The sequence below is a fragment of the Simochromis diagramma genome, unplaced genomic scaffold (genome assembly GCF_900408965.1).
Source record: "Simochromis diagramma unplaced genomic scaffold, fSimDia1.1 OVJJ01000501.1, whole genome shotgun sequence".
Classification (NCBI taxonomy): Eukaryota; Metazoa; Chordata; class Actinopteri; order Cichliformes; family Cichlidae; genus Simochromis; species Simochromis diagramma.
The window spans coordinates 2,294,020-2,309,060 of NW_024387320.1; the positions used below are offsets into that span (position 1 = coordinate 2,294,020).

At 38.6% G+C, this 15,041-nt stretch overlaps 1 protein-coding gene across 1 annotated transcript; it reads right to left on the reverse strand.

Annotated features, from left to right (window-relative positions):
* Positions 1-1,953: 1,953 nt before the first annotated feature.
* Positions 1,954-14,968, reverse strand: zgc:113337 (uncharacterized protein LOC503741 homolog). The gene is made up of 7 exons (XM_040005705.1): positions 14,767-14,968; positions 14,125-14,196; positions 13,704-14,027; positions 12,181-12,510; positions 8,013-8,297; positions 6,072-6,173; positions 1,954-3,562 (listed from the first exon to the last, which is right to left on the reverse strand). Exons 2-7 carry the CDS (start codon positions 14,186-14,188, stop codon positions 3,555-3,557), a joined length of 1,113 nt encoding a protein of 370 aa, XP_039861639.1. The 5' UTR covers positions 14,189-14,196; positions 14,767-14,968; the 3' UTR covers positions 1,954-3,554.
* Between the last annotated feature and the right edge of the window lie 73 nt (positions 14,969-15,041).

The window sequence follows — 15,041 nt, forward strand, 5'->3', positions numbered from 1 at the left end:
AACAAAAACCTACATTTTGGAACACTGATCAAAGTGTGTAACGACACTGTCATTGCTGTCACATTTTACATGGAAAAACAGGTTCTGACCAACAAATCAAGAAGAAAATCCCAATTTGTAGAGCAAGTTTCTCTAAGGTCACCACTTTTCAGTTGAAGGACTGGAAACAGGAAACTGCTTCCCCACCCTTTAAAGCGAATTCACTGCTGTTGTGAAGTGATAACTATGAAACCTTAAATTACTGATCACTCATGATCTTGCTCAACACACACACATGTCACACGAGAAAAACTCCCAAATTTATGGATTATTATGTTCCTTCTGTTGTAAATCCTGATGTTCTAATCCACCGTTCACTAAAAAATCTCTATTGAAAAATGTGCCCCATTTTTCTTCCATTATTCTCAGTGGAATAACTTGGGGGAGGACCCAGAGAAGTTGAAATATAGCCTACATGTTCTATGCGACTCTTAATCAATATGTGAGATGAGTCAGGAAACTACTTTCTGTCTGTGAATGGAATTTTTCTCTTCTCACCATCGGTGTCTGGCTGTCACAGCCCACACAGGCGTTCTGTGCATGCTCTTTCTCTCTCTCCGTGTATCTCTCTCTCTCTCTCACACACACACACATTGGTAATTGTATTTTCCCTCGGTTAGACAAAGCCCTGATTCATGAAGCCCCTGCAAAATGACAGCGCACACGGAGGCTGTGCGAAGGCAGCGCTTGCAGCAGGCCAGATTAGAAGGTGCCTCTGAGGTCACAAAGCAGCTTTTAAAAAAACCTCCCACAATGTGTGCAGAAACGCAGAGTGTGTGTCATCTTCCTCCAAAGTGATGATCGAGAGTAACATCTGTGACGTCCGAGCATAACATTTTCTAATACATAATGAATATTAGTGAAGTGAAGAAACACAAGAAGCTTTTACATTATGTTTAAACTTGGAAACTGATCTGGAAAAATGACAAGTGAGACGGGGATTTTCAATTTATAAAAAAAAAAAAAAAGTATTCTTGAGAGGAATATCACGGCCTTCCCGAGAGGGGGGGAGGATACAGTAAGTATTTGTTTAATTTTTTTTCAGCAGTATGTACAGATTTATAATCCTAACCCACTCCATCACCCCACCGTACCACTTCACTACAGCACAACGCGCGTACCACATACTTTACACATACAAACTCACTTAATCCTAACATGCACCTAGACTGCTTAGATTTCACATAAACGAATGACCTGAGAAACACCTTATAAACATTCACATGCAGATTCAAACACATTCTCTCCCACCAAATGCAAATAGACAACTACAGGTTTAGAAACTGTGCGATTTTAATCATTGTCTGGCAGAAGTCTGCAGCTGTGCAACAAACCTTTTGACAGGGTAAAAAAAATGCTAAGAATTGCTAAGACATGTGGTTTTGCTAAAAATACAGATGTCTCCAAGGGGATTATACGGGAGCAGGGATCAATTAGGAGTGCAAAACTATTACATTTGAATGATTTCACTCTGGTGTTAAGCATTTTTATTCATTATAGCAAAAGAAATAACATAATCTTTTAGCTTGGTTCTATTTTGATATCTGCTTAATTAAAGCACTGTTTTAGTTACACTTCTCACATAAATCCAGATGCAGTCGGATCTGAATTTATGCTGTCTTTATACAGGTGCTGGGTTAAATACACAAACGTATATCTAATAGAAAGCATAAATAGTAAATGTTATCTTTCAGTTGACATGGCTAGCAGACTCTCTGAGTAAAAGTGTGCACAATATGTGTGTGATTATTTGCTCGGCAATATCCACCACAACTTGGCTTGGGATTAAAAAAAAAAAGCATCTGGCCACCAGGTTTGCCACAGCTGAAAGGAATGTGATGCTTTTCTAAAAATAGTCGGAAATGCACAAAGTTGAGATAAAAGGCTGAAAGGATGACAGTGAGAGTCTGAATGCATTTTTAAACACTTTTATTATTCTGTTTGTTGCATTTATTACATTAACTTTACATATGTAAATAGTCATTTGTGCATCCTTTGATTTTTTTTTCCTGTTGGACGCTACCTTGCATTCCTATTAAAAAAATCTGAACCCACTTTCAGAATTATGATGTGTTTCTGATCACTGTGTATGCTCAAACTCCACATACAGGTAAGTACTACTTAAATGCTTTTGTAGCTTTTGAATGAAGTGCTGATCTTAAACTCTAATAACTTTCATGCTGCTCGTCTGTTTACAAAGAAAATAACTGACAGATGCAAGTCATATGCTTTGAAATGAAATATTATTTCAACAGAGAAATAACATTTTAAAAGCACCGCTTTGCACATACAAACACAGTAATACCCAGAAGCGCCATTGTAATTCATTGCTGATCATATAAGCACGCAGGTACCACTTTGATCCAGAGCAAAAATATTTAGAGGAGTGCAGTCTCTCTTTGGGTGTTTAACGTGAAGTTCTCAAGCAATTTTTCAAACCACTAACCATGACTGTAGGATGGAGGCATCGAACAAGACACGCATTCCTTTCTGGGGCACCAAAAAAGGTTTTACTGTTGCTCCCTCAGGCAATTGATTCAAGCCATCTGACCGTGGAATTCAACCTCTAACGAACACACATGGACACACACACACATGCACACACACATCAAACACAAACAGACTTTGAAACGTGTAGAAAAGTTTGTAATAGATATTACATAAACAAGGAATCAGTATGCAGCCCTTTTAGTTCATCTAATACTACCGATGGCCCCACCCAACTATCACAATACACTGAAGCGACAGGGTCTTCAGCTGAGGTACCAGAGGAAGAATAAGTATCAGCTCATAGTGACAGTTAGCTGGTTATTTAAAGGATAGGGATGGCATTTTCTTTCCTACTGTCCAAAAATCACCCAAAATGTTAGTACATCTCTGCAGTGCAGGCGTGGCTGAGCAGCGAAATCTTGGAATATTTAATATAATTTCACTGTTTTAAAATAAAATTATATATATACGTTTTTTCAAAACATAAAGCGTTTACTGCCTTTAATTTCAGCATGGATACATACAAATACACATTTGGTTTCTGCTAATGCTGAATATGAAAAATATAAAATAGCAGTGCACTCTTTCTTTAAAGACCAGGTAAAAGACTCAGAGTCTAAAAGAGGAAAGTGTTTTGAGGACAGGCGATGTGCTATCAAACAAGTACTTTAATTTGCCGCACAGAGACGCTGCTGTTGGTTCAGGAATGCATGGGCATCGATTCATTCAATTACAGAGTCACACAGAGAACGACAGCGAGATCTGCTTAAGAGTTTCTCACTGACACCATGTGAGGACAGTCTGGCAGATTATATCAGAGGCAGCAGAGCAGAGTTAAGTGTTGTCCATTTGGTGCTCATAAATAGGATTGTACTGAACATCCTACAGAGGTGTGTCAGAATATCTTCCCTTTGTACCGAGATGATGATGATGATGATGAAGACGACGATAATGCAGGGAAATAATTCTGCAAGGCTGGCTCCCAGCATATCTTCTTGTCAGCCTCTGGTCTCATTTGTTTACGATCAATCAGCTGAAAACAAAAGTACGAGGAGAGAGTAAAGAATATCTAAAAATGCATTATAAAGTATAAAAATAAAGGTTTTCTAATATTTAACATTTACATTTCAGAAAAAAGTCTGAAACAGTTTAACTGTGGAAAGGTACTACATGCTAAAAAACACAGAGGCACAAAGTCAAAAGACAAAACGTGGTTGATCATGCAGGTTTTAAAAAACATAAAATGACTATCACACTGATTTTTTACAGTATATGTAATAATATCTGGATTACAAATTATTAAATTAAATAATATAGTTTTATTGCAATCAGAGTTTTTAAAATCAAGTTCCAGGAAAATTCGTTACCATAAATCATTCCTGTCATAATAAGATGAGGTAAGTGGGAAAACTGCAGAACCTAGTCTCTGTCCAACTCTTCATTTTGTTCAGTGTATAAATGTAACTGGTTCCATCAGATCTTTCTTTGTAAAAGTCTTGTCTGTAAAGTTTTCTTTGACTTCTTTGGCTTTGGCTGATTTCCTTATTCAGTCAGAACTGCTATACTCTGACTTCCTTCTTGCACAGACGGAAAACAGCTCTTAAATTTGTCAGTAAAGTACAGATGGAGTGCAGGTACAGGACAATGAAGCAGGAATATCTTACCATCGATGTTCAGTCCTAACTGTAAATATTAACTAAACTTGGAGGACGTTATGAAACCCATTTCCAGATGGATAGATTGAATCAATATAGAAACTTATAAAAAGTGAAATAATACAAAAAACTGAGAGAACCAGAGACTTTTAGAAGTTTCTAGTCTTGAAATTAAAAAAGTCTTTCACTCTCAGTCTTTATAGTGCATGTCATTCATTTTTGTCTACACTCTCATACTCTTTTGTTGGTTTTGTGCTTTGTGCTGCTCCTTTCTCTCTTTTTGCCTCTCCACTGATCGACTGAGGCAGATACCTTCTTCTCTCTGAGCCTGGTCCTGCCAGAAGGCACTTCCAGCTACAGGGGAGTTTTTCCTCTCCACCATCACAAAGTGAATCTGCAGTTACCCCTAGGCCATGCGGCTAATGATAATATCAAATACAACTGGAATCTCAAATACTGAGTGCAACAGCTTCAGCACCCATTTTTCCATTCATATATTCAATATTGTAAATGTAGCATTTATGTCACAAGTTGACTAAAGACAAGTGAGATACTGTTTAGAAGCAAAAGCTAGTTTCAGAGTTTACAGATTAAAAACTAACTGACAAGACAGATCAGGTAATTTTATAGATATGAATAAAACCAGTTTACAACAACATATAATATAAATTCCTGCTCCTCCAGGCTTCTAAATATTAATGTAAGTTGGTGATAACTGAGAGCCTATCGATGGGGATGTTATTATAATTAAAATGCACATGTTTACAACGCATTACAATCTATGGGTGCATAATAAGATTTGCAAAATGTGCAAAAGAATATTGTAAAAAGTCACTTTGACTTGTGAATGTGTGCAGTAATGTGGAGCTGTGTGCGTAGTAATTTTGCAAATGTGTACACATATCTCCAAATCTGTATTCAGACTGAAAGAGATGATTTTTTTTTAATTTTCAAAACATTTACTAATATAATTATACACACAGAAACTCAATACATATTTGCAGATTATAACACACTGACAAATCTTATTGGAATCTCACAATTAAGGTAATTACACAACTCTGGGCACAAATTTGGAACTAAATCAGTAAATATACTTGACAGTGTATGCCACAATATGTACGTGAGTGGATACTGGGAGTCATTTCACAATATCTGACCTGTGGGAAATGACTTTCTGACCATTATTTCAATATTATAACACTATTGTTGAAGAACACCACACCTGGCAACTGCTTCTTCATTGTTTTTGAAGCACCCAGGCAGTTTGCCTAAACCCACAATAAGAGAAGGAGCCCCAAATATTAGATTTGCTTGACCTTCAAATGATCTCTTGGCTTTAAGAGAATTACGATGGAGTGAGTGGAGAAAGTGTAATAACTTTATAACAATTCAAGCCAAGAGACTGTCAGTATCAAGAGCACAGTATATTAGTGCACAAGCAGTTCTTTAACATTGAAATTAAAAAAATACTGTTTTACTTCCAATATTAATTTAGTTTTTTCACTGTTTGAGTCACATGTTTACAAAGGGCGGGAACCATGTGTAGCTCTGCATGTTTGATTTGGCAGACACCGAGCCCAGTTCTGACAAAGGCATTTATGTCTCCTCCCAGAATCAGAAATCAGGGCAAATGTTTTAACAAAAAGTATTTTGAAGCTTTCATTTCTTAATGATACTGCATGTTTTGTAGCATTTATGAACATAAAGCAATCTAGTTAACTTGAGGTGACCAGCTCACACCACTAGTTACATAAAACCTGTGGACAGGTGGCTAAAAAGACAGGAGTGTGGATATCAACACGAGATTTTTCATATGTATTCCTGATACAACCCTCAAATAATGACAGTGAGACATTTTTGGAGTTATACAGTGGGCATACTCACCTTCTTTACGCAAAAAACACTTCCAAAGGCAGAAGCAGAGAGACAGAACTAACAGAGCTGCTACTGTAGTGACTGAGATCAGGATGGTGAGCGCCGTCCCAACTGGAAGGGAAAAATACAGAAATCTGATCAGCTGTTTTAATATCTCTATAAATAGATAAACATATAATTCTTCAATTTAATTTTGCTGTTAGTATTTCTGTGACTGTTTGTACCGAAGGGCTGTGCTAAACTGAAAAGTGCCTCTCTGCAGCTATAGACCTGCCCTGATTAAATCTCAGATTTAATTTAGTTACTGTCTGATTCCACTCTTGACCCATTAAACCAAGATAAACCACAGGTCATCAGAAAATGAAATACCTGACAATAGCACACAGTTTACATATGCCAAAGACTCTGGACCATTAAAAAACACAACAGAGATTTTTTAACCATACTGGTGAAGAATGGGAAAACACTAATTCACTCAGCAACTTTGCTGATTCACTTAAACAGGTGATCACTCCCACTCTCATCCTTATCAGTTAACATTAGGTGCTGAGTAAACTAAGAGGCTCCCTTGACAGCCTGTTAGCTTAGCATAAACACTTGAATAAGGGAGAGTTGCATGGCTGGCATCAACAAATCATCTATGAGCATCTGTAACTTTCTATTTAAGATGCTCTGTCTTCAGTCTGCATGAAAACAGACATGTAGGTAGAGCAAATTATCATTTTATAGGTTGCTTGTGCAATATTGTCTTTAAAAAAAAGGCAAAAAATCATACCTTAATCCAGCACTTGAAACAGATGGCATGCATTGTGGAGTTTTTGGGGGGTTTGGGGGCTTATACAGCCATTGCTCTACAGTACCTCTGCTCATTAGATCTGAGCTTTCACTTCCAAATTTCAATTTCCTTTGATTGAGACTTTTAAAATAGAGAGACAGTAAGGCCATTATGATAATTCTGAACATTTAGTGAATCCTGGATAGGAAGTAAGTTACTGTTTAATGTTATGTATATTTAAATATTTATAGTATCATAATTCAGGCTTCTCTGGAGAAAAATCTATCTCATACTTTACCTCCTTATTTTATGCTTTTCCCTAAATTTAAATCCCCCAACACAGCAGAAGAGATTCAGTAGTCACTGCAAATTTGCACATGGTCAGAACAGGGTGAACAATCCAAACACAGTCCTGGAGGGCTAACAGCACTCCACAATGAGCTATATTTGAATGCATTTTTAATTTTTATGGGCACCTCATATTCATGGCTCTGCTTTAATGAGTTGCAAGGCATCGTGCAGAGACTCCTGTGGTTACTGGAAGCCATGAGAAGGAGGCGGTCCTGGCTAGTGGATCAGGAAGCAGGCCAGCTGTGTTATCAATCGTGGTCAAGCGAGAAAGGGCAGTGGTCTGTATGACTATCTACTAACAAGTTCCACCGCATCAGCCAAGGACACTGCCTCTGTGCTCAGCAGAGCATAATATTAACACACAGGGTCCATGGGTTGAAAATTGAAACACTGCTCAGAAGATCCATGAGGAAGCTTAAAAAAAGCAATTTTGATTTGACCCTTGAGGTTTCATCTTTTAATGCAGTATCGAATTCTTGGATTTTGAGCTAAAGTATGGTATCCAGCTGACTGTAGTTTCATTTTCATGAAGTTAAGAGTGGTATTGAAATGTTCATTTCACTATGTTATGAAGTGAAGATTGCCTTTATGCAATAAATTGAAAAGGCTACACAGACCTACATAAGATGAGGATGGGTCTGCAAGTATGGGAACTAGTGCAATGCAGTTTATGGGTGTCTTTTAGAGAACATTTAAAAACTATATCTACTATCTTTTTCATCCTGGGTTGTAGTATTGCCTGCGGAAAGACATTTTAAGTTTGTAACATAACGTAGCTCAGGGCCGCTGAGATCTTCAAAGAAAGATTAGTAATACTAACTTACTCTTAGTGTTCATTGATACAGCAATTGGTGACTCAAGCCCTTTGTGGTGCACCAAGCATTTGACCGACACGTCTTTAAGCAACCCAGACTGGACAGTCAGCGTACTGATCACTAGAGTGGTCCCATCATCTTGCGGTAGCTGCTTTGTCACAGGTGGGTGCATGGTGCGGTTGTCTCTCTCCACATTCCACACAATCTCTGCCGGCGGCCTTGAAACAGAGGTGCAGTTTGCCTCGATCACCCCCGGAGAAGTGGTTTTGTAGCTCACCTGAGGTTTTGGCAGCACTGCGAATAATAAATTTACACAAATCCAAGTTTATTGCAATAAACCTTTCTGTTGCTTCAATAAAAATAAAAGCAGTCAGTGAAATATGAAAAGCATGCTGTGGTAAATCAATCATGTGTCAGATTACTTTAATCTATAAATTGGTCCATTGTTTTAGTTTCCATCATCTAAGTGTGCTAATTTAAATTTCTAAAATCGTATCTAATAAAACCCTTAAAGCCTTTCGGTTCGTTCAGCTAAGATATGCGAATTCCTGCACTCCTTAGATCCATAAGTAAATATCTGGCTGTTTTCAATTCTCTGTTCTCTGGGCTGAGAAAGGAATGTGATACACTGGAACTCAGAACATTTCTGTTGGCAAGAAAACATTTAGCCACAGATATCTGGCATTCAGAGTTTCAGCAATTTCTGCAAATTCTACGTGATAAACTTCACCCATCAACAGCCTTAGAGGGTGGTTCAAATCTGAGATCAATCTGACAACAATCCAAACCATAATAATGCCTTCGTGTTGCATAGCTTGGAATGACTGTGGCTTTTATTTAAAATGTAATGCTCGTGTGTCATAAACAGCAAATGTATTACGACGAAGTACATTTTTGTCCCCGTTCATTACTATGTAGTTACCTATTACAATGGCACAAATATATACGTAAAAACAATCAAAGTATTGTAATTGCTTTTTCCCTCATGGTGGCGATTACTTTTGAGATTTGTAGTAAGTTAAGACATTTATATATTACCTAATGTATACTGTGTCAAGCCTGGTGTTACAACTTAAATAAAGAATTTTAGCATTTCTTTCACCACAAACTGTGACATAAAAAAGCTGAAAATGTATAATTTCATGCACAAATTTAATGCAGCCATGAAGATGTGAACTCAGTGACCGCTTCATTTGTAGTATGAAAAATCTTCTTTAGAGCTTTTAAATCACGTTACACATTTCTCCATCCCATGTTTTTCACACTCTAGTTTAACTAACCCAGAAAAAGTGAGTATAGATAAACAGATTGACTTTGAATGTTGTCTGTGGTCTGCTTTCAGCAGGATAACGCACAAAGCTCAAATCATTTTTTTTAACACGGCAGCGAGTTCACTGTACTAAAAAGGCCTCCACAGTCACCAGATTTCAATCCAAAAAAGCAGCACTGAGATTTGGTGGAACAGGAGATTCACATCATGGATGTTCAAATGACGAATCTGCAGCAACTGTGTGATACCGCCATGTCAATATGGACCTTAATCTTAGAGAAATGATTACAGCACCTTGTTAAATATATACCATGAAGAATTACCATGAAGTCAGATCTAAAGGCAAAGGGAGTCTGGCCTAGTACCATGTTTTTTATTAATGTAATTAAGAATACTTGTAATAGCAAAGATAATGTAAATGTGACTGCATGGGCTATAATTGCTGTTGAACAGTATTTCTGAAAGTGGGAGAAAAGAAGGGCGCATTATGTCACACCCAAAGTGGAATGAAGTTAGAAGCCTGTTGGCAACAATAAGCATTAAGAATAAAACATTAATGCTAATCATGCTTCAGCACCCATAACGCCTACTGTCCTGTACAGTTCAGTTTCAGACAAAAGCGCGTGTGTTTCTTGAGATAACTGTGAGAGCAAGGGAATGGGAGAAAAGTGGAAAAGCAAATGAGCATAAAGAGAGAGAGAGAAACAAAGCACAGAGGGAATCACTGTCTGCCGCAAACACTGACAGAGTCATGCATCAGGACCTCGTTCCCTGCCTCCATCGTTCTTCCGAATGGTCCATTCTTTGCACGGACACACTCCTGTTCTGTTCTGAGTTTGTGTGTTAACAACAGTCTACTCTTGTGATATCATAAAATTGTTCAGAGGGCAAAATCTGGGAGAAAAGATGCACATTCCTATCTGGATCCCAGGGGGTACCTGTCTATCCTGCCAAAAATGTCCAAGTTAAATCGTCTCCTAGTTGCACTAAAGCCTGCCTCCTTTATTTTTCTCTCGGCTTTTAGCTCCAACTATTTTCTTCGTTCCATGCGAAAGTGACACTATTTTACAAAAACACGGCCTCAAAAAACTGAAGACTGTTGAAGTATCAGCCGCACTAACAACAAATAAAATCATAGCTCTGTGGGAGGTAGGGAACCTTGATTAGGTCTGCTGGCCCAGAGCAAACTATGTCAATTTGATGTACTGCTTTGGAAATTTGGCGTGAAATTCTGGGCGTAATTTGGTTCAGCGTGCCTCGATTAAGACTCCTAATGACTTTATTGGTCGCCTGACATTTCAACTAGTGCCACCAACAAGCCAAATCTTCCACTTGTCCAGGGCTTAATTTAATCTCAGAACAGCTCAATCACTTCCAGTTAAATTCTAGGGCCAAAGGGTAGGTTTAAGCATTTTACAAAGCAAATATGAGACTGTAATAGTCTGAATTAACTAAATCAAGTGAGTATCTTACCAATCACAGTCGGTTTGGTACAGTCTGTTTCCTTGCTGAGTTCGCAGGGGAGGGATCTGCTGACAAGTGGACTTGTCAGGACAAAACACCAGCAGTAAAACTGCACGATTGCCACAAAGCAATTTATTATTGCTATGTTAAAGCCTCAGTTTGACTTTGGCCAAACAAGAATTTCGCTTTTTATACTAACACAATTAATGTGAACAGTAAAATGTCATGGGAATACTTTTATAACAGTACCCAAACAATTTACCAGATATGGGATAAACTACACTATACTACTTCAAGACAAATATCTTACATTGCACTGTCTGCCATTGTCCATCGACAATGGCAGACAGTGACATAGAAGCCCAGTGTTAACAGCAACAGTTATTCAATTTAAGTGTAGTTATAAGATTTTACTGCTAAGGACAACTGTTCATTGTTACTACTATGACCTCAAAGAAGGTCAAAGAAGAAAGAAGTGCCTCAAACTGTGAACACAGCTTCCAGAAATGCTGATTAGTTTAGCCCCAAAGACACTTATAAATGTTTATTATAACAAAATTAGGTTTGCAGAGTTACATCCAAACAAGCCACAACACTTCTGGATAGATTGACGCTTGGTTAAATGATACTTTAGCGGAGCTGTAATGTACAGTGCCGTGCCTGGAGAGAACCAAACACAGCAAAACAGCACAAACGCCTAATGTAACTGCCGAGCACGGTGGTGCAGGGGTGATGATTTGGGCTGAGCACCTTGTAGTCATTAAGTTGACCACAAACTCCTCTGTATGCCAAAGTAATCTTCAATCAAATGTGAGACTATCTGTCTAAAAACTAACGCTTGGTAAGGCTGGACAATGATGTGAGAATCGGATAAATTCATATTATTGCTCGTAAAGATGGTGCTACGAGTTCTCATCAATTAGTTTTGCACAGAATCATGTGAAAGATTTCTTTTTTGCATGACAAAACAATAATGCAATTTCACCAGCAGTGTTTATTACCTTTGTGCAGAAACAGGCTAGATGTTTCTGTTTACAGTTTATCTGGTGAGCTAGCTACAAAATTAGCATTTAACTAATTTTGTAAGATAACTTTACAAATATTACACAGACTTGCTTATTTTTTGCATATTGTTAAAAAAATTATGTTTTCAACAGTACAGAGACTGTTCTTTTACTCCCTCTGATTTGTGCTAACTAGGCACTTGGTGTGAGCAGATTACATAATTAATGACTATAGCAATTAGCAATTTTATTTTATTTTCAAAATTTTATTTTAAGAAACTTTTAAACTGTGCTTCATTTCTGATTTATGGTAAGTTTATTGTACATAAGATGTCTCAGGGTTTGTACAAATACTGAGTTCTTGTGTGGATTATCCTTTTACAATACTGAACCACAACAGCATCACCAGTAATAGCCCACTGTGAAAACAGGTGTTTACCGTAGGTGGAGAGACAAACTGTGGAGGTCTTCAGCCCATCAGAACGTGTTTCATAGATGCAAGTGTAACAGCCTTCGTCCTGGATGGCAACAGGCTGGATGGTAAGCTGACTGTCAGACAGGGAAGAAGTGAGCCAGACTCTCCCCTGGTAGGGTGGCTCGATCATGGGGTCGCTCCGTTTTGCAAAGGAGGCTACATCCATGGATTCTCCTTGAGCAGAAATGTGCCTCCACATTATCTGTTGAACTTTTTCTGGCAAACCATAGGAGCATAAAAGGGAAACCTTTTTGCCGCTAACTGCTGTTTTGTTACCATCAACGGTGACTTGAGCTGGAGATTTAAAAAGAGAAAAAAAACACTAGTCAGTGAAAGAATGATGGATGAGAAGATAAGATTAAGAAAAGAAAAAGGCAGATAAAGGGTGCAAACAGGACAATGTTAATATTCAGAAATATGAGACGCCCAAGCAGAAACCAGTCACTGGAATCCACACCAGCTGTTTTTGGTTAGAGCCCTCCTCCCACTGCTCCACGGCTCTTTATTAACATGACTGGCTGAGTTTCAACATACTCATCAACTCTTGTTCAGAGGTGAGCAGTGGTTAGGGACATCAGTATTCACATATTTTCAGTGTTAACGGTCGGGTGCAAAGGGCAGGCATCCAAAATCAGTTAAGAAATGGTGCACCACTGAGGACAGAAATGATGGAAACTCCATTCAGCTGACTGGCTTTTATGATTCTCATGTGGCGTCTCAATTTCAATCTTTGTTATTTCTCAAATATACCAGCAGCTATTGTAGCACATCTCACATTTTCACATTCAAAAACAGACGACACTGATGATACTAATGGTGTATCAACCAGTTGACAGGCCATTTTACTTCCGCTTCAGAACAATTGAGCTCTTCAGTTTGACCCTGTGAATGACATCTGTCTCCTTCCTTGTGTCAAGGGGATCATTACTCAAACTGGCTTCCAGAGCAGGTCTTCCCAACTAGTTCGCAGCCGTTCTTACTATGCCATAGAAGATTTTCACTGTGGTTTAAATACAAGAGACCTGCATGTTTAGTGTGCTTTTGTTTGAAAAAAAATTACATTTTGAACTTTCACCCATGCAAAGCCTGTAGGTCAGCTTGCATTACAATTCATACATTTTTCGTTCAGTTATGGCTGTGCAGACTGATACCCACTTTACATTCAGTGCAATAACAGCATCATATAAACTTTTATTTGTAAATCTTCATTTTTAGCCATTTTATGGAGCATAAGACAGTATGTTGATTTACAGGAATCTGAGAAGAATGCCCTGAAGTCCACCAGAGGTCTCTGAACTGAGCCAGAAACACTGCTGTAAAGGATCAGTACCTTAATCCATACAGGCAAGCTACTCATTCTGTCCTGTAACAGATTGGTACAGCTTCAGAAATGTGTACAAGCGCACAGGATTTACCTAAACTATAACATACTGCTGTTGCACCAAGATCATTAATGTTAATCTGTTATCATTAATGGGCTTACTCACAAGTCACTGTGAGACACGTCGATCCCTGCTTTGAACCAGTAGGGTGCAGGTCAAATATGCAAGTGTAGCAGCCTTCATCACGGAAGCCCACCCTGCGAATGATGATAGACGAGGTGTCCTTCGCTGACGACGGGGCGAGTTCCACATGCTGCTGTCCGCTCACACTCTCCCTGTTGCCAGGCTGGTAGGTCAGCAGGGTCTTGTTCTGGACATCTAGCCAACGCACCTGTCTCAGGGATTCACCTCGCTCCTTTGAAAGACTGCAGGTCAGAGTGAAAGGCTTCTCCACCGGTGCTTCCAGATGCTGGGTTGCTGTTACTCTAGCTGGAACAACCACCAGAGAAAATCATAAGCTGATGTACAGAACATCCTCACTTTGGCTTTTTCCTTATGCTATAAGCGTGGTTTGGCACCTACTCACCTTGTAGGCGTCCTGCCATAAGCAAGAGTGAACACAGCTGCAGACAGGAGGCCTGGATCATCATCTTCTTCACTGCTCATTCAACAGAGAGAAAAACGAGAGTTACTGAGATTTAAGAAATGATTATAGTCTGCTCCTGTGTGAATATACCCTCTCCTATAATTAAAAAAAAAAAAAAAGATGATCCAGTGATGCAGAATGAAGGCTGAAAAGGCAAACTCACTTTATCTTACTCAGAAAGCCAGTTAAACTGCTGTATTCAACAATGTACATTTTTTTACAGAGATTTTACTCCATAAAGCATTTAGCATTTAGTGCAGTTCAAAATATTTCTATACATCTAAAAATTAAGTGCGCAAAGACTTTCAGATGATACCCTGAGTAAGTCGCAAAGTTATCACAGTAGAGATGATTAAACCGATTCAGGGTTGGATTTAAGCCTAACGGCTCAAACTCCAAATTAAATACAACTGTAGATAATTGCACGTCAAAGAAATTAGTGATTATAAGTGTTGTACTACTTTGCTGAAATCAGATCACCTGTTGTTAATCAAGTGAATGAAACAAAATCCCTTTAAAAGATTAATAAATCAAAAGCCCTATCATATACAAATTATAGACCCATGAGACTAAATCACTCACCTTTGTATACCAAAAAGCCAAGCAGTTTAAAATCTTCTACCTCTGCAACATCTCGCTCATCCTTATGATTTGTCAGTCTCGGGAAACTTCACTCTAGAAAAAGATAGAGACCGTTTTTACTCATCCAACTCTTTTCCACTGTGCGCACATCAAACTCCGCCGTGAACACCAGCCGGCCAACAACGGACTGCGGTGAGGCGCCCACAACAGGCTGAACCACATAGCTCATGTTTTGCGCTCACAACGCCCTCTGGAGGGACTTTGTGTGCATTTCT